The following is an 18,946-nucleotide window of genomic DNA, read 5'->3' on the forward strand; positions in this document are numbered from 1 at the left end:
AAGACGTCCCTCTGGGGACAGGTGGCTTGTTTGCTGTAGCATCTCCAGGGACTGGTGTGCACTGGTGTGCAATAGATCTACATTAAGTGACAGTGAATTCGTGGATGCTTCGGTGGTTTACATTCACTGCTGTGCACACAGTGGGCTGGACTTGGATACTTGAAATCACCATCCATAGATAATAGGAACTATATTATCAACTATGAATTGAAACTACTTAGCAACATGTCTTGCTTCAGGGAAGCTGTGTGCACCATTGACATGGCCCACCTGTTGCCCTTGAACCATAGTCTCATGGTGGAGAGGAGGACCAGGTGATGGGCTTCTTACAAGGAAACCTGATCTTAGATCCCCAGACTCATCTCCCTCAAGAATCAGGTTGTCATTAAGCTTTGGCAGGGGATGTACCCATCCAGCTAATTTCCTGGGCACCAGAAGGTCCGGGTCCTTCAGTCCATCAGCCAAGTCAGCTCTTTACAGGGAGGAAGACTGCAGCCACCTCGCCCACCCGCACCCAAGAGCCCAGCCCCGGCTTTGTCCCTGGTCACCTCGGGTTTGGGTGGAGTGGGCTCGCCAGGCCCCCGAGGGGCCTCAGAGGAGACCCCGCTGCCTTCTTCCTAGCCCCGGCCAGCTGTAGCCTCGAGCAGGGCCCCGCTTCCTTGGACCCAGAGAGAACGTGCTTCCTTCCTCTTTTCTTCCTCTCTCCTTTGATTTCTAGAATCTGCTCCCATGTCATGCCCAGATCCACGTGGCCTTGCTGGCATTGGCTCAGCCTCCAGCCCCACAAAACGGGGTAGAACTTCTTCCCCCCACAAATCCAACTCTTGGCTGGAAGCTGGTGAGTGTCTTGAGAACCTCTCTTGACCAGAAGAGACCCCCTAAAATCTCAGAGCACGAAGCCCTGTGTTGACAGCACTCGGGACCATTTGATTTCCTGCCATTGTGGAGAGAACCTCAGCTGTATGCAGGCCTGACCTCGGGCCAGGTAGTTTACTTTTCTGACCCTCGGCGCTCTTCGTCCACCAGATAGAATAACGAATATCTTGCAGCAGGGCTTTGAGACAATTAGGGACTGTTGTAAAGAGGTTAAGTGGACAAGCTTGGGCTTGAATCCTGGTTCTGCCTTGCAGTTTCCCCACCCCAAACAGGGTAACCCTGATCCCCACCCGCAGATTACAAATGCTCACAACAACACCTGGCCTGTGATGAGCACGTTCTGAAGGTTCACTGGCTTCAGTGGTGGCTTGTAGATAGCGTGCTCTCAATACACATTACGTTCCATTACCATTATTTTTATTTATCTTAAGTTCCTTCAGGTTATTGTAATAAAAACACCACTGACCGAGTGGCTTATAAACAACAGAAATTCATTTCTCACGCTTCTGGAGGCTGAGAAGTTCAACATCAAGGTGCGGGCAGAGTCATTGTCTGATGAGGACCATTTCCTGGTTCGTAGAAGTCCCTCTTTTCCATGTGTCCCCACATAGGGGAAGGGGCAAGGAGCTCTGTGGGCTTTCTTTTGTAAGGATGCTAACCCTATTTAGGCGGGCTCTACCCTCATGACCTAATCCCTTCCCAAAGGCCCCCCTCCAAATCCTATCACATGGAGGATTCGGTTTCAGCATGAATTTTGGGTGGATATGGACATGAAGTCTATAGCGTTTTGTCCCTGGGCCCCCAGATTCATGTCTTTCTCAGTGCGAAACTCATTCATTCCATTCCGAAACCCCCAGTGTCTTCACTGGTTCGAACATCAACTCAAAAGTTTGAAGTCCAAAGTCTCATCTATATATCTCAATCAAGGGTGCCTGGGTGACTCAGTGGGTTAAGCCTCTGCCTTCGGCTCAGGTCATGATCTCAGGGTCCTGGGATCGAGCCCCGCATCGGGCTCTCTGCTCAGCCGGGAGGCTGCTTTCCCTTCTCTCTCTGCCTGCCTCTCTGCCTACTTGTGATCTCTGTCTGTCAAATAAATAAATAAAATATTTAAATATCTCAATCACCCACTCAATGTGGGTGAGACTAGTAACTCATCCTGAGACACATAGAGACAAACTCCTAAGCTGTGAACCTGTGAAACCAAACAAATTATGTGCTTCCAAAACACAGTGGTGAGCTAGGCCGAGGATAAATGTTTCTATTCAAAAAAATTTAAAAAATTAAAAAAAAATCCAAATTACAAGGCAAAGCTCCCATTTGATCCTAAAGTTTGAGAAAAAGTTTTCTTCATCTTGATTCTCTGTCCTCCAGACCCACTAGAGGAGGAGTAGCACCTTCTAGACCCACTGAGACAGAGGTGCTGACCCTGCAGCTTTGTAGTGCAGGAGTTGGGCCCACAAGACTTTGGGGCTGTTGTAAGGATTAACGAGATGAAGTATGAAAATGCCTGGCATGCAATAAATGTTCAGTAGATATTATTTCCTCCCTTCCTGATCCTTGATCTTGGAGAAGGGCTACTTTAGACCAGAGGCAGGTGACCCCTTCCACTGGAGTCGTAGGCATTCATTCTTGCAAACTTCTCCCCTGAGGTAAGGAACCAACTCTAGATCTCTTGAAAAGTTCTAGGGGCTTTGGCATCCTTGTGACATCCTTGTGACATAAGGACTTGGTGACTGGCGAGCGTGTGTGTTTAGTTGTGTCTAGACCCTGAGCTAAGGCTGCCAGGTATAAACCCATCATGGGCATTTAACTGAGCACATATTTCATAGCATTCCTGAAGGAAGCTTGGGAGGAATCTTGGAGATCTCGAGTCTAACCTCTGAAATGTGCGAGGTGGAAATGGGAGATGTAGCACGCGCTGCCTGAGATCACACAGCCGATGGTGTGTAGGTTATGCACCCAACCCCCCCCCCATGCTGCCTCCACAAAGAGGAAGATTCCAAAGGACTGTGTGAAAATCAATCAGACCACTTTAGAGGACTTCTGATCTCCTCTGAAAGCTGGTTTATCATCACTTCACCCAGAGCACAACCTCTGTCATGTCTGAACAATTCCAGGGGAGGAGAGCACTGTCTCAGACCTCCCTAGCTGTGAGCATTTGAGACATCAAAGGAGATTCGAATACAAAGGGAACCCAGAAGCCCTTTCTTGCTTATACCTTCTCATCCCTTATATCTCTTGTCAAAGCCAGCAGAGATGGTTTTCAGTTACGTACCTCCTCTAGCGGTGTGCAGAGACTAGGAGGCAGATGATGGTTTGGTTTTATAACCTGTGCATTGCTTTGTTGAGCTGCGGACCCAGAGGGACCATTTATCTTAAAGTTTCCTGAGGGACACTTACCCAGGAATGTGGCTCCAGTGTCTTGACTCCTGGAATGTGTGCTTGCTCTGTGCACCTGAAAATTGCACTGTCCTTTTGGGGAAATGCAAGTGTACACGGCTCGGTGGACATTTTAGAGAATTCGCAAGCTATGGCGAGGAAGCAGGTGTGAATTGTTTGCCTGACCATGCAGAAGTGCGTGGCTGTGTACCAGGCCTGGGTAACCAACATGGAAGAATCACTGTTCTGCTTTTTAGGGGCTTGCTACATGGTTCCAAAAATATTGTGATCCAAAAATACTGACACGTAACAAATTTAGGCTTTGAAAAGAGCGAGAACATTCATAAGAAGAGTTTCCATTGTGTTTAAAACTCAATGATTTTTTTTAAAGACTTCATTTGTTTAGAACAGTTTTAGGTTCACAGCAGAAAGTGTGCAGAAAGTATAGACACCCAGCGTCCACGGATAACTAGCCTTTCTGATTGTCAGTATGCCTTCCCCCCATCTGAGTTGACACATTTATTACAGCTGGTGAACCTACATCGATACGACGTAATCATCCAAAGTCCATAGTTTATATTAGGACTCTCTTGGTGTTGGAACTTCTTTGAGTTTGGACAAATGTATAATGATGTTATCCATCATTATAAAAGGGCGCAAGGTGATTTTCACTGCCCTAAAAATCCTCTGTGCTCGGGGCACCTGGGTCGTTCAGTCCTTAAGTGTCTGCCTTCAGCTCGGGTCATGATCCTGAGGTCCTGGGATCGAGCCCTAAGTCAGGCTCCATGCTCGGTGGGAAGCCAGCTTCTCCCTCTCCCACTCTCTGTGCTTGTGTTCCCTCTCTTGCTGTGTCTCTCTCTGTCCAATAAATAAAAATCCGAAAAAAATAAAATCCTTTTTGCTCTTCCTATTCATCCCTCTCTTCCCAACCCCAATCCCTTTGCAACCACTGATCTTTGACTATCTCCATAGTTTTACCTTTTCCAGAATAATGTCTTAGAGATGGAATCATGCAGTATGTAGCCTTTTCAGGTTATAGTTTTTATTATAAAAGAAATAGCTTAAAGAGCTTAAAGCTGAGCATCTATGTTTAGTTATAACCCAGGATGAGGATGTCAAAAACCTTATGACTAAATTTTCAGTGTTTTCTTTTGTGAGCTCATTGCGGCTGGGTTTTTCCATGATTTTGAAACATGTGTGTACAGTTTTTGGGAAGAGTTTATTTGCTTAAACTTTATAGACTGACTAAAAATAGAAAAACATTGTTTCTATTTTTGGAATGTTTTACGAGCTAAACGGTGAACACAGTTACCATGCATATTAGGCCAAAATAACGAGACAGGAACAGATATTAAAATAGTAAATACATGAATTTATCTTGTTTAGAAATGTCATAAGCATTTTAATGAATTCATTGTTTTTCTTAATGAAGAGATAAATCTGTCATAAAGTACATTTCTTTTTCTTTCTTTCTTTCCTTCCTCTTCTCCCTCCCTTCCTCCATCCCTTCTTCCTAATTTTAAGTAAGCTCCATGCCCAGTGCAGGGCTTGAACTCATGACCTTGAGACCAAAACCTGTCCTGAGACCCACAGTTGGACGCTTAACGGACTGAGCCGCCCAGGTGCCCCTAAATTTCTCTTTTAAAAAAGACTGCTGGGCGCGGAGGGGAAAAAAAGGCATCCTGCAGTTGGAGTGAACTGTATTTGTAGGGAGTTAGTCACTGGCTGGTTCCCTCTCGAGTTAACAATTCAGTGACTCACTTTTTACACTGCAGAGTCTTAGTATTTCTCGTGGGGCTGCAGCCAGCTTTTAATTTTGCAAGGCTTTTTGGTAAACGTACTAAAGGTGCCTGGAGCCATTAAAAATGTCTTACTAAATCTGTTTGCTGTTATGCTGGTTAACGAGAAATAACAACCTGATACCTGAAATCAAAACAAAATTAGAGGCCTTAATTTAAATGTTGATATGGAGGCATCAAAGTAGAATGTTCTTTAGTTAATAACCTGAATTTATTGTCTACATCCAAATAAGTCTTCACCAAATTTATCCTTCTACTCCCCACCCAGAACTTTCTTTCCCTCACACACCAATTTATGAAGCACTGTGTGTTCTGAAGGGGGCTTTCCAATACTTGGTCTTGCCACCCAAAAACTCCATTTTGAATTTACCATGATTTAAAATGTGTTTGCTTGTACGTGCTTGAGAGAAAGTGCCAGAGGTACCCAGGTGAAAAGGGCTGGGATGTGTGGGAAGAGGAACAGGGGAGAAGTAGTGGGAATTCACAGGATTCCTTGCTGAGGGAGGAATTCCGAGGTGTCTGAAAATGAGGGGCAGGAATACTTGTGCATTTCCAGCCTCTCCCTGGTTAGAATGATGGGAATTTACCAGAGAGACTTGGACAATTCGTGGTGTGCTTTAAAGAGTTAAAGGAACAAATGGAACACAGTCATGCCGCTAGACTTAGCAACTCATAAAAAGGGAGAGGAAAATCTTGAGAAGCATGGAGGCCCACCCATCCTGGAATTAGTTTTGACTGACACACAGTCTCCTGTGTCTCCTCTTTGATCTCAACTATTTGTCCTGTCGGCAAACCCAGTCATGAACTTGAGACCTCTGGCCCATCATCTCTCTTTTATTTGTGCATTTATAACATATGCTGTATTAGTCCGAGTTCTCCGGAGAAACAGAACCAATACAGATAGAGGTAAGAGGAGATTTATTATAGGAATTGGGTCATGTGGTTATGGAGGCTGAAAAGTCCCGTGATCGCCGCCTGTAGGCTGGAGGACCAGGAAAGCTGGTGGTGTAACAGTACAGGTCTGAAGGCCTGTGAATTTGGGAGCTGATAGTGTAAGTCCTGGTCTGAAGGCCTGAGAACCAGGAGCACTGATGCCCATAGGTAGGAGAAGATGAATGTCTCAGCTCAAGCAGAGAGCACGAATTTGCCCTTCCTCTGCCCTTTTGTTCTATGGAGGCCCTCAACTATTGGATCATACCAGCCCAACAGTGGGGAGGGCTATCTTCTTTAGGCAGTCTACTGATTGAAATCTCTTCTGGAGACACCTTCACAGATATACCCAGAAATATTTACCAACCAAGTGAATGGACCTTAGGCTATTCAGGAGGACACATTAAAGTAATCACCATAAATACCCATCACTAACCAACAGCAATCATTGCTAGTACTCCTACTACTACTTCTACCACTGCGGCTACCATTTCCTAGGCACCTACTATATGCAGGGATTCAGGCCTAGATGCTTCACATGCATATCACTCAATCCTAAAACTCATTCTGTAGAGCATGCGACTCTTGATCCTGGGGTTGTAAGTTCAAGCCCCACATTGTGTTGTAGGGATTCTCTTCCTGGTCACGCCGCTTTTAAGAATGAAGAGGTAGACAGACAAAGAGTGGTGGGCAGCAAAGCAGAGTTTATTGAGAGATAGTATAAAGCTCCCGGAGAGGGAGGTGGGCCTGAGAGGGTTGCCCCTGGAGTTTCTAAGAGTAGGGATTTTTATGAGCTCTTTTGCAGAACTATATTAAGCAATCAGGGTGTGCTGAGTCGTGCCAGTCAGGGCTTTGGTAACCTATCTGTCTACCTATTAGGTTAATGTCTACATACTGACGGTCTCTTTTTTGGCTGACATCTGGGGGCTTACGTCTTAACTGCCACTTGTCCGTGATATTGACAAATGCTTTGTGGTGAATTGTCTTATTTTAGGATGTTTTGCAGAAGTCATTTCTGCAAAGGCCACAAAGCAGAATGCTAGTCCTGTCTAAGCTGCAAAACAGGATGTCAGTGCTGCTTTATTGTAGCTGTCCTGATTTTAGATTTTCTTGTTGGGGACCCTGGCCCTGACTCCCTAACTGTCCAACTCACTCCTAACAGTTGGGTGTAGAGATTACTTAAAAAAAAAAAAAAAATTCCTGGGGCGCCTGGGTGGCTCAGTGGGTTAAAGCCTCTGCCTTGGGCTCAGGTCATGATCTCAGGGTCCTGGGATTGAGCCCTGCATTGGGCTCTCTGGTCAGTGGGGAGCCTGCTTGCCCCTCTCTCTCTGCCTGCTTCTCTGCCTACTTAGGATCTCTGTCAAGTAAATAAATAAAATATTTTTAAAAAATTCCTACAACTAGCCCTCTAAAGTGTGGGTCCCATTATTATAAAGCCTCATGGCATTAATTTATGTAAAATCATTAAAGCATCATCACCTAGAGATATTTAAAAAATTGATTCATAATTCACATACCATGGAATTTTGTTTTTTAGTATATTTTTAGTGTATTTGGTATAGTGAATATACTAAAAATTCCAAAATATCTTCATCATCCCGGAACAGAAACCCTATACTCATTAGCAGTCACTCCCCATTTTTCCCTCCTTCCAGTTCCTGGAAACCAGGAATCTACTTTCTGTCTCTATGGATTTGCCTATTCTGGATATGTAAGTGGAATCATACAATATATAATCTGTTGTGTCTGGCTTCTTTCACTTAGCATATTGTTTGCAAGGTCCACTTACATTGTAGCATGGATCAGTACTTCATTACTTTTTATGACAAAATAATGCTGTGTTGTGTGGTATATTACATTTTGTTTATCCATTCATCAGTGGATGGACTCTTGGCTTGTTTCTGCTTTATAGCTGTTATGAATACTACTACTATGAACGTTCAAGTTCAAGTTTTTTCATGGCATATGTTTTCAGTTCATACAGAGGGATTTTTGTTGCATGACTTTTTGGACTTGATAGTATCCTCAGCAAATTTTTTTTCTGGAAACAGAGTTTTATGCCAGAAAGGGATAACTGCACACCTCCAGACTAAAATTTACTGAAACTCTCTTCCTGCAAAGAAACTCTCTTCCTGCAATGTAAGCTCTGATTTCTGTACTGTCTTAGTAAGACTTGGTTTCCAGAGACAAGCACTCATTTTTTTATTCCCTTTGTCCAGCTGATCCTTCCTCCTGGAAAGTCTTATCACCATCTGTAAAAGTTTGAAAGTCTTGGGGCACCTGGCTGGCTCAGTCCCTAGGGCATGCATGTGATTCTTGGTCTCTGGGTTGTGAGCTTGAACCCCTTACTGGTTGTAGAGAGTCCTTAAAAAAGAAAAAAGGGAAAAGAGAAAAGATTCTTGACCTTCCAGCCAGAAGCTGGTTTTTCCTTTGTAGCATAAGTTAACTTTCTTTTTTTTTTTTCCCGGGAACTCCCTGGAGCTTCACCTGGGCCTTTCTCGTGGCATTTCTCACTCTTTTCCTTCCTAGTCCTACTGGCTGCCCCTCTATCCCCCTTGAGGTCAAGATTTAGGTCTTTTTTTTTTTTTTTTTAAAGATTTTATTTATTTATTCGACAGAGAGAGATCACAAGCAGGCAGAGAGAGAGGAGGAAGCAGGCTCGCGGCTGAGCAGAGAGCCCGATGCGGGGCTCGATCCCAGGACCCTGGGACCATGACCTGAGCCGAAGGCAGCAGCTTAACCCACTGAGCCACCCAGGCGCCCCAAGATTTAGGTCTTAATCACATTTCTGTTCCTTACCAAGACATGTGTTGCTTTATACAATAGGTGATGAATGTCCTCGAACTGAATAAATCCCTGATTAGTTGCTGTGATATTGATTTATAAGAGATATATATTTGATTTTTGTCCCCTTTCCTGGCACAGAGCTCCTAAACCCCTTGGAATTTCCTGTGAAGAGAGCCAGAAAGGTGTTCTTTTGTCATGTTAATGAAGTGACTTTTGGAAAGGCCCTGGTCACCTAAGAAAGGAGATTGGTTGCCAGGGAACTAACCACATGATCAGAGGATTGGAAACCTTCAGTCCTTCCCCTGATCTCTGGGGTTGGGGGTGGGGGGTTGAGTGGAGAGAGGCACTGAAGTTTGAGTTCAGTCCCTAGGGGCCAAGGATTTAATTGATCGCGTTGAGGTCATGAAGCCTCCATTGAAAACCCACATGGCAGGGTTTGGAGAGCTTCCGGGTGAGAGGCCAGGACAGTGGCGCTCTGAGAAAGTGTGCACGTTGCCTGCACTTTCTCCACACCTCACCCTGTGCATCTCTCTCATCTGGCTGTTCCTGAGTTACAGTCCTTTCTACTACACCAGTCATCTAGGAAGTGAAATGTTACTCTGAGTTCTGTGAGCCACTCTAGTGTATTAATGGAACCCAAGGACGGGGTGAGGAGAACCTGTGGCTGGTAGGTCAGAAGCCCAAGAGGCAACTTGGCCTTGTGATTGCCATGGGAAGAGTGTGTGGGGGCCACGGTCTTATGGGAGTGAGCTCCTAACTCGTGGGGTCTGACACTATCTCCAGGTCAGTCATGTCCCAACTGAGGTGACTTGTCGGACACCCAGCTGGTGTCAGAGATTGCTTGGTGGTGTGGGAAAAAAAAAAAAAAACAACCCATCTTGTCATTGGTGTCAGGATCGTGGCTGCCTTGTGGTTCTGATTAACTTGAAGCCACGTTGTTTCCTTGTGTAACGGTGGCCCTGTTTTTAGCCAGGTCTTGGAGGGGAGAGGACCAGGCTGGCGAGTGAGGTCATGTTTTTGGATGCTTCCCCCTCCTTGCCTCCACATCGGAGCTGGTGGAGTGCAGCCAAGCAGGTACAGCTCCTCCGGAATCCTCAGGAGATTTTGATGTCCTTGCTTCTTGCTCCTCCCCAAAGGAGGAACATGGCAGGAGAGTCGGGCAGCAGTGTTGGGGGCTTCTTGCAGGGGTGGGGGTGATTACAGTCAGACTTAGGAGGGGGGCAACTCTTCTAGTTCCTGGTTCCCCCATCTCTCTTCAAGTCCTCCCTTAGTGTCTCAGGAAAACAGATTAAATCATCCTTTTAAAGCTACAAGAAGGACAGCAGTCTTGGATTTTCTATAGATCCTGTTTAGATCTCCGCGATCCTACTTGGATAGCCCATCGATCTTCACAGGGCAACCATATCTTTTTATTTTTATTTTATTTTTTATTTTATATTTTATTTATATTTTATTTTTTTCCTTTTATTCATCCGTTCACTCATCCATTCATGTAATCTCTTTACCCAGTGTGGGACTTGAACTCATGACCTGAGATCAAAAGTCACATGCTTTTCTGGCTGAACCACTCAGATATCCCTCATACCTTTTTTTTTTTTTTTTTTTTTTTTAAAATAAGGGATCTAGCACTTTGGAAGTAGTTCTTATTTCTGGCTGATAGCTAGACTCACCTGTTAGGGTAGGAACCCACATACATCCACTCTTCCAAGCTTTAAGTGAGAGGTCGACACCAGTATTGACCTCTGGCCAAGTACATTTGGCTGACACATTGTGCTTGGTTTGGTGGGAGTTGTGATAATTGGGTGTCCCTTCTTGAAGATGCCCCAGCTCGTTCAGTCCTTAGGGTCTCACAACTGGCTCTCTTCATGCATTTATTGCTCTTTGAGGTCCCTGAGAATTCGACTCTGCCCCCACAGGGCCCGTTTGTCCACCCTCCTCCCCCACCTACCCCTTGGCACCACTGGTAACTCTGATAGACGATCAGGGCTGGGAACCATCAGCACCTTGGAGTATTGACGGTTCTGTCTGTAGGGGTTCTCAATTCCAACTGAAAGAGGAGTACTAGGGAGCTGTTAAAAATAACCAATCCCTGGTCTATGTACAGTCCTTCCCTGGGGGAATAGACAGTTTCTTGGGGGAAGGATACTTTTTTTCAGATGGGAGGGGGTGTGGTGTTTCAATGAAAATTGTATTATTTGAATGTGGAATCAGTAGATTATCTGATGTTAACAGTTTCCTTTTAATAAAATTCCAAATTCTAAGACAATTGCTTTCTACATTGTGACTTGCAAGGTACATGTTGGCAGTGAATTAAAATAAGACCCTTCTGTGGACAATGGGGAGGGTATGTGCTATGGTGAGTGCTGTGAAGTGTGTAAACCTGGTGATTCACAGACCTGTACCCCTGGGGCTAAAAATACATTATATGTTTATTAAAAATTAAAAAAAAAAAAGACCCTTCTATATTTCTTAAACTATTTGGTGTTGGAGCCCCGCCTGTTACTGCCTGTCAAGTGTGTTCCATGGAAAGATCCTTGTGTTCCCATGAAATGAGTGCTTTCTGCCCAGTCCTGGATCAGGCAGAGAGCTCTGGGGCAGAGGCAGACCTCTGTGTGTCTGAAGGGTATGTAAGTTCAAACCAGGTTCCGATGAGCCTCCGCCCCGATGTGTATATATGGAGAACTGGATCCAGGGTAAAATAATAAAGACGATGTCCCTATCTCACCTTCTAACACATTCTCCCATTGTAACGGTTAGACCCAGAATTTGACCTAACTTTCTTAGTGTGTGCGCGCACATGCTCAAGAAGTGTGATTTTTATTCTCCTAAATTTAATCTAATTTTTTTGCTTCCCCATCACTTGCCCAACTGGCAGAAAATTTACCTTGGTTGGGAGTAATTTAGGTTCCTTTCATCAATTTTGGGTTCCCTTAATCCTCATCCCAGAGTTGCTTCTAAATTCTGGGCATAGAGCTTAGTCTGGGGATTGGAGTGATGGGAGTATGGAGTATGGTGACGTTTGTCCTGGACCCAGCTTGTCCCACTTGTCCTCAGCTCTCTATCCACTGCCATCTAACTATGTTGTTGCCTAGGAACCCCTCAGGGCTCCCTCTAGCTGAGCTAGTGTTCATCATCCCCCGGACCCTGGACAGTTTCAGCTGTTCTCTCAAGGGTCCGTTGGCCAGAAGCTCATTTTAAACCCCACGTCAATGACTCTCATATACTAGTGCATCTCAGACGCAAATGTGCACACTGGCTGTCCAGAATCACGGTAAAATGAAAGTTCTGACTCTGTAGGTTTGGGTTAGGGAAGGGCCTGAGATTCTGCATTTCTAACAGATTGCCAGAGGGTGACCAGAGGGTGACCTTCGCAAGGTTGTGGAGGACAGGGGCGTCCTCAGCGTTAATCTCTATCTCTTCTACTTGCTGGGGGTTGGGGGGTGGGGTGGGGAGCGGAGTGATTTGCTAACAGGGAAGGATCTGGTTAAATGGCTACAAATGCCCTCCCCCATTTTTAGCTTTAATTTTTTTTTTTCTTTTACGTAAACTCTACCCACAACGTGGAGCTCGAGCTCACAACCCCAAGATCAAGAATCGCATGCTCTACCCACTGAACCAGCCAGGTGCCCCTGGTCTCAATTTCTTTCAAAGAAATCAATCAATCACTTGCTTAAAAGCACGAAGCTCCTTAAGATGGTCCTAAGGCCCTTTTCAATTACCTAGATAGGCTCTGTTAGAATGCTGTTGGAACTCTTGGCTTTCCCCGTACACCCTACCTGCCAGGAGAAACAAGATGACATCTCCCTCGCCCCCACCACCCTCTCCTCTTGGCAGTCATGCCTGTGTGTAATCCCCCTTGCCTTGTGCATGGACTGGACTTCCTTCCTCGCCTTTTAACGAATAGAATACAGCTGAAGTTTGGGGCTGTCACTTCTGAGATGAGTTTATGAAATGATTGATGTCTTTTGTGGATACATGTTCTTTCTTGGATCGTTTGTGCTGGGGCATTCGAACTGCCATTTTATGAGCAGCCCTGTGGAGAGGACCACGTGATGCCACAGAAACCAAAGTCCTCAGTCCAACAGCCTGCAAGGAACTAACTGTGTGAGTGAGCTTGGAAGATGGAAATGGCTGCGGCCCCAGCTAACAGCTTGAACTCAGCCTCAAGAGACAAGTCAGGCCAGAGCAGCCAGCCAAGAGGCTTCTGGATCTCTGACCCACAGACACTTGTGTTTTAAGCTTCTCAGTTTTGGGGTAATTTGTTATGCGGCAATAGATGATAATACCCACCTAACTCAAATGCCAGACATTTGGAGACCATCAAAACATTCTGTTGGCCTATCTGAAAATGAGGCACATTGTTACAAAAGGTAACAGAAGCAAAATTCTTTTGCCCGGGTTGCTGATGGGCGTGATGAACCCAGTGAGTGGCTGGCTAGACGTCACGCAGTGTATTTACACATTGGCTGTTAGACCTTTGGACATTTTTTTCCCCAACATGGAACTACAGTGCCTTGAGTTAGAAACCTACCTTAACCTTTGTAGCTATAAGCTGACTACGCTGTCTTATCATCTTGCCTTGGGAGAGAAGAAAACTCTCGAATTCAAAATCTCTCACGTGGCTGAAAGCCGCGGGCTGACAGGAGCTGGAGCTACTCCCCCTACCCCCCAATAGCGTAGTTTTCTGACTCCAAGAAAACCACCTTTGATTATATAAAGGTATTAGGGGCTGGGGAAACACTAGTCCTTTTGTTACCAGCAATCTCAGAGCGTTTAGAAAGAAAGGCTGTGGGGGTGGGGGTAACCCCGGGTAAGTTGGGCGGGCTTTGTGTTAGCTCAACTCGGGGCCTTCTGAGACAGGAATTCCTAGTTTTCGGAAAGTTGTCGGACTCCTCCTCCGGGAGCTGCGCAGCCCGGGGCACCCCGGAGGAGGGCGACCCCCGAGAGTCCCAACTTCCCGCCCCGAGCCCGGCGGTGGGGGTGGGGTGGGGATGGGGGCGGGGTCGGCTGCGCTCCCTCCCCTCCCCTCCCCTTCCCCGCGCTCTCCCCACCCACTTCCCTTTCTCGGCCGGCCGGGCCGCCCAGCGGGCGCGACCTCTCCCGGCCGTGACGAGCGGGGAGGAGCCCGCCGCCGCCACTGCCGCCGCCGCCGCCGCCGGGGGAGCCATGCCCGCGCCCCGCCGCGCCCCGAGCCCGCCCCCGGCGACCCGCCGCCTCCCGGGCCCGCGGAGGGAGTGAGCGGGAGCGACCGGCGAGGAGCCGCCGCCCGGCCCGCGATGTCACCATTGTTCAGCTGGGTGGCCAAGGTAGGCGGCGTCGGGGCAGCGTCGGGCCGGCGCCCGTTACCGGAGCGGACGGCGCTGGGAGCCGGCGTCCCCGCGGGCGCCGTTCTGGGCACCTCTGTAACCGTCGGGCCGTGAGAGGGTCCGGAGCGCGGGGAGCGCCCCCGGCTCGGGGTGAGGAGGACGGGGGGGTCTGGCCGTGCCGGGACTGCCCGCGGCGGGGGACGTCCCGCGGCCAGGGGACAGCGGCCGGAGGGTGGCGGGCGCCGCCGGAGTCCTTTCCCCGGCGGCTCTCATTCATTAGTCGGCCGAGCCGGCCAGGTGGCGTCACGCCCATTTCACGGATGGGAAGAGCGAGGCCCGACGCCCGGCCCCAGGTGTTCGCCCCGGAGGCCGGCTGCTTCTCCTCCCCGCGCAGCCCACCGCGCGCAGCGCTGGGTGTTGCCCCGCGGCGGGACCGTGTGTGGCAGCCTCCCTGACACAGGGTCGTGCCTGGTGGCCTGGGATAGGGCGCTGCGGGGGCCGAAAGGCTGGACTTGGTGCGCGCAGAGGGTGTTTGTCCTTTGTCTTAAACTCCCCGATTTCAGAGGGAGCGGTGGTGCGAGTTTTGAATGTAAATTCTATTTCCATGAAGTTTTATTTTCCGAACATGAGCGCTTTCAGAATATCGGAGCCTCACAAAGCCCTGCCAGTTTCACGACGGCTGGAACGGAGGGACTGGAGTAGCTCTCTGGAGTTCCCACCAGTTGGAGAACGTGGGATTATTTTTATTCCTCCCGGAGTACCAGGCATTTGGGTCATTTGAATGATGCCTCCCTCGAAGCCTCTAAAAGGCCGGCAGGACCCCTGGGCACTTTTCTCACACCCAGGGGCGTTTCGCAGGTTGAGTAAATAAACTCTTTTTTTTTTTTTTTTTTTTTAAAGATTTTATGTATTTATTTGACAGAGAGAAATCACAAGTAGATGGAGAGGCAGGCAGAGAGAGAGAGAGGGAAGCAGGCTCCCTGCTGAGCAGAGAGCCCGATGCGGGACTCGATCCTAGGATCCTGGGACTCGATCCTAGGACCCTGGGATCATGACCTGAGCCGAAGGCAGCGGCTTAACCCACTGAGCCACCCATGCGCCCCGGGTAATAAACTATTATTGGAGGAACCCGTTAGCCAGTATGTGACCCTTTACAAATAGTAATTAGGTGGTGGTTCTATCTGCTAATTACACAGTGCTCTTAGACTGCTGGTTTTATAATAAATACCTGTCCTTGAGCCAGATAAAGCTTTGACTATCAATTAGTGCTAATAAAATGGAGACACAGAAACCAGATTTTCAGGCACTGTATTCTATCTTCTCATCCTCACCAGAATTTTCACTTCCTGAAACACAGCGGGTGGTAAATGAAAAAGTTTTGAGTCGCAGTTTTGTATTGAAAAAGAAAGGAATGATATGCCCCGATTTCCTGGTTTGATGTGATAGCTGATTAGCTTTTATAAATAATGCTAAATTAAAAAATGATGTGAGGTGGTTTAAGAAGTAATTCAGGGTGTGTTGTCTGATTATATTTTATTTTAGGTTGAGGATTTGAGTCTGCTTGTATACTGTTATACTTTATATCATAAAGCCAAAGGGAGAAATAAAAAAAACCAGACTTACTGTTTGAAGTCTAAATAAACAAAACCCCAAATACTTATTGTTCATACTATTTTATGGTTTTATTTACTTTTCCAAAACCTATTTAATAAAGATGTTTTTCACTATAGGAGTGAGGTGGACTTTTGCTCATGTTGGCCTAGGAGATGACAGTGAAAACACCAGACCAAAGTTTTATTAAAAAAAAAAAAATAACACACAAACTCAAAAAACAAAACTGTAAGGACTTCTACAAGGATTGTCAGCTTTCTCCAACTGGCAATACTTTTGAAAAGGTTATTTAAATGAAATGTATGTTGATAACTTCATCTAAATTCTGAATCATGTTATTCCAAAGTTATTTAAACTGCAAAACAACAAAACTATGAAACGTTTTTGGAACACATTTATCAGTTGTCAGGAGAAAGTGCAGTTATTTTATATTTCATTCCTGTTAGTTGGTGTGTGATTATAAATTGGATCCTGAAATTGATTTTTATAAACAATATGTTCTGTGAGATTTTAGAATATGAAATTATTTGAAAGTTCATTTCTTGGGGCTGTAGATGATAAGAGTGACTTTCTAGGGAACCTGATTTGGTTTACTGTTAAGAGATAAGGCATCTGCTGCTCTGTCTGCCTGTGCTCACTCACGCTGTCTCTCTCTCTCTCTGACAAATAAATAAATAAATTAAAAAAAGAGAGATAAGGCATCAACATGGTTAGCATTATAAACTAGGGAATATTTTAAAGGCAGAAACAGGAGTTTCAAATAGGACACACAGTGTGCATAATCCCAAAGTACAGTTATATTTGACTTTAGAATGACCCTTCAAGAGCACATAAATGAATATGAGCACACACCTCACACAAACACTACATCTAATTGCTGTTCTAGTTTGACCTTTGCAAACTGGCTCCACACCTGGTTGGGAGAGGGAAAGGGGCGTGGACATGGCTTGGTGCAGATGGATACCTGAACAGGTATTTGTTTTTCTTGGGTGCCGCATTAATATTGTGTAAATATTGACTATACAGTGTGAGGAATAGAGCCCAAACAGAGAATTCTATGTTAAAAAAAATTAAGATGCACTTTCTTTTATGTTGGACATGGCCTTGGAACAGTAAGGCAGGTGCACATTGTATTACAAATGGGACAGGTTTTACAGAGGTGAGATTCCTTGGTTAGTCTCTCATTGGGACAGGTGTGTTTTCTCATAGATTGCTAATAAAAACAAATTTCTCAGGCATCGTGATTTTTATACTAAACCCACAGATGTCCCAGCCACCTGGCAGTTTTGAGTATTTCTGTTGAGCACTTCTGTGCCTCCCATGCATCAGTTAGTGAAACCGGCTACAGAACCACCAGGTAACTTTCTGCATTTATTTGGATTCACACCTGCCTGTAAAGATACTTGCTAAGATTATTGCTAGTATCCCAAAGTAGTGGATTTTCAATATACATGTTATTCAGTCAGGTAAAAAGGAAAATGAGCCTGCTGTGTTCTCAAATTCAAGTGCAGTTTGATGCAGTTGATGCCTTTTATTTTTTCCATTGCTCGTGTATTCACCAGATATTATTGGGCACCTTTTATGTACCAAGTACTGTGGATGCTCTGAAGGAGTTAGTTCAGTTTGCACATAGGCTTATTCTTTATTTATTATTATTATTTTTAAAAAAGATTTTATTTATTTAATTTATTATTTTTTAAACAGATTTTTATTTGTTTATTTGGCAGACAGATCACAAGTAGGCAGAGAGGCAGGCAGAGAGAGAGGAGGAATCAGACTCCCCGCTGAGCAGGGAGCCGGATGTGGGTTTCGATCCCAGGACCCCGGGATCATGACCCGAGCCAAAGGCAGAGACTTAACCCACTGAGCCACCCAGGGGCCCCATTGATATTTATTTATTTGACAGAGAGGCAGGCAGAGGGAGAGGGAAGTGGCTCCCCGCTGAGCAAAGAGCCCAATACAAGGCTCAATCCCAGGACCCTGAGATCATGACCTGAGCTATAGGCAGAGGCTTAACCCACTGAGCCACCCAGGCACCCCTATTTATTACTTTTTTAAAAGATTTTGTCAGAGTACGAGCGCGTGAACACACAAGCAGAGGGAGTGGCAGGCAGAGGGAGAAGCAGCCTTCCTGCTAAGCAAGGAGCCGCAATGTCGAAAACCCTGGGATCATGACTCCAGCCAAAGGCAGACGCTTAACCAACTTAGCCACCCAGGTGTCCCAAGACTTATCCTTTAAAAAATGTACACACTGAGGGCACCTGGCTGGCTTAGTGGGTAGAGTATGTGACTCTTGATCTCAGAAGCCCCATGTTAGGTGTAGAGATTACTTACAAGTCAAATCTTAAAAAAAATATATTTTTAATTTTAAAATAGTCGCTAACATTTTATGTGAAACCAGTTTCTTCATATTTTGGCTTTGCTGAAAACAAAGGTTATGAGCTACTATTCATTCAGCAAGTCATTTCAGAAATGGTTCTGCACAGATACTTACTGCACACCTAGTATATGCCCGCACTGTTTGAGGAGCTGGAGATACAGCAATGACTAAGGCAGACCAGCTCCCTTCTTTTCTGGAGCTCGGGTCCTGGATGGGGGAGACTGCGCAGAAGCAAGCAAACAGATGAACAAGGTAGTTTCAGGGGGTGGTAAGTGCTAGGGAGAGAAGTAAGCAAGATGCTTCGGGGAGAGTGATGAGGGGCTGGACTGGCAAGGAGGTGCCCCCCCCCCCCCCCCCCCCGCCCCGGTGGTGGGGGTGGGCGGGACAGAACTACAGAGACCAGGGCCTGGAGGTGGCTCAGGTGGGCACATTAGAGCAGTGGGGAGAAGGCAGGTGTGACTGCCATCTGGTGATCGGGGAGAGCTGTGGGCCCTGAGTTGGGGAGGGGCCTTCTGGGCCAGGCCCTTTAGGGCTCTGCAGGCCCAGGACCGGGTTTGTCTTGGCTTCAAGTGCAGAGGGAGCCATTGGAGGGTGTGAATTTGAGGAGTGCTGTGGGCTGATGTATACATGGGGTGGAAGCAGAGAGACACTTAGGCTGTTGTGTTTGGGCAGGGGTGACAGGGCTAGTTTGGACTTCCGTAGTAAGGAGGGGACACCTGTGGAGACATCACTGTTCTTTATCTTCTGAAATGAGGTGACTGGGTGGCTTTGCTCTCATGTTCATCTGAGACTGGTGCAAATGACCGAGAAACTAATTACATCTATGTTGAGTACAACTTGCCCTTGGTTGGCTGCCTCTGAAGAGCAGGGCTTTCCGG

At 46.4% G+C, this 18,946-nt stretch overlaps 1 protein-coding gene across 5 annotated transcripts in view; it reads left to right on the forward strand.

The window, feature by feature from the left end:
• TBC1D1 (TBC1 domain family member 1) overlaps positions 1-18,946 on the forward strand; it is a 228,238-nt gene that overhangs the window by 61,819 nt on the left and 147,473 nt on the right. Inside the window, exon 1 of one of the 5 annotated variants that reach the window (XM_032334072.1) lies at positions 13,815-14,077. The exons of the other annotated variants lie outside the window; for them this stretch is intronic. Within the exon in view, the coding sequence (XP_032189963.1) occupies positions 14,048-14,077 (30 nt within the window). The 5' untranslated portion in view covers positions 13,815-14,047. Of the gene's footprint in view, positions 1-13,814; positions 14,078-18,946 lie in introns of those variants that run through there. 5 annotated transcript variants of the gene reach the window in all.

Source organism: Mustela erminea, chromosome 2, assembly GCF_009829155.1.
Source record: "Mustela erminea isolate mMusErm1 chromosome 2, mMusErm1.Pri, whole genome shotgun sequence".
Taxonomy (NCBI): Eukaryota; Metazoa; Chordata; class Mammalia; order Carnivora; family Mustelidae; genus Mustela; species Mustela erminea.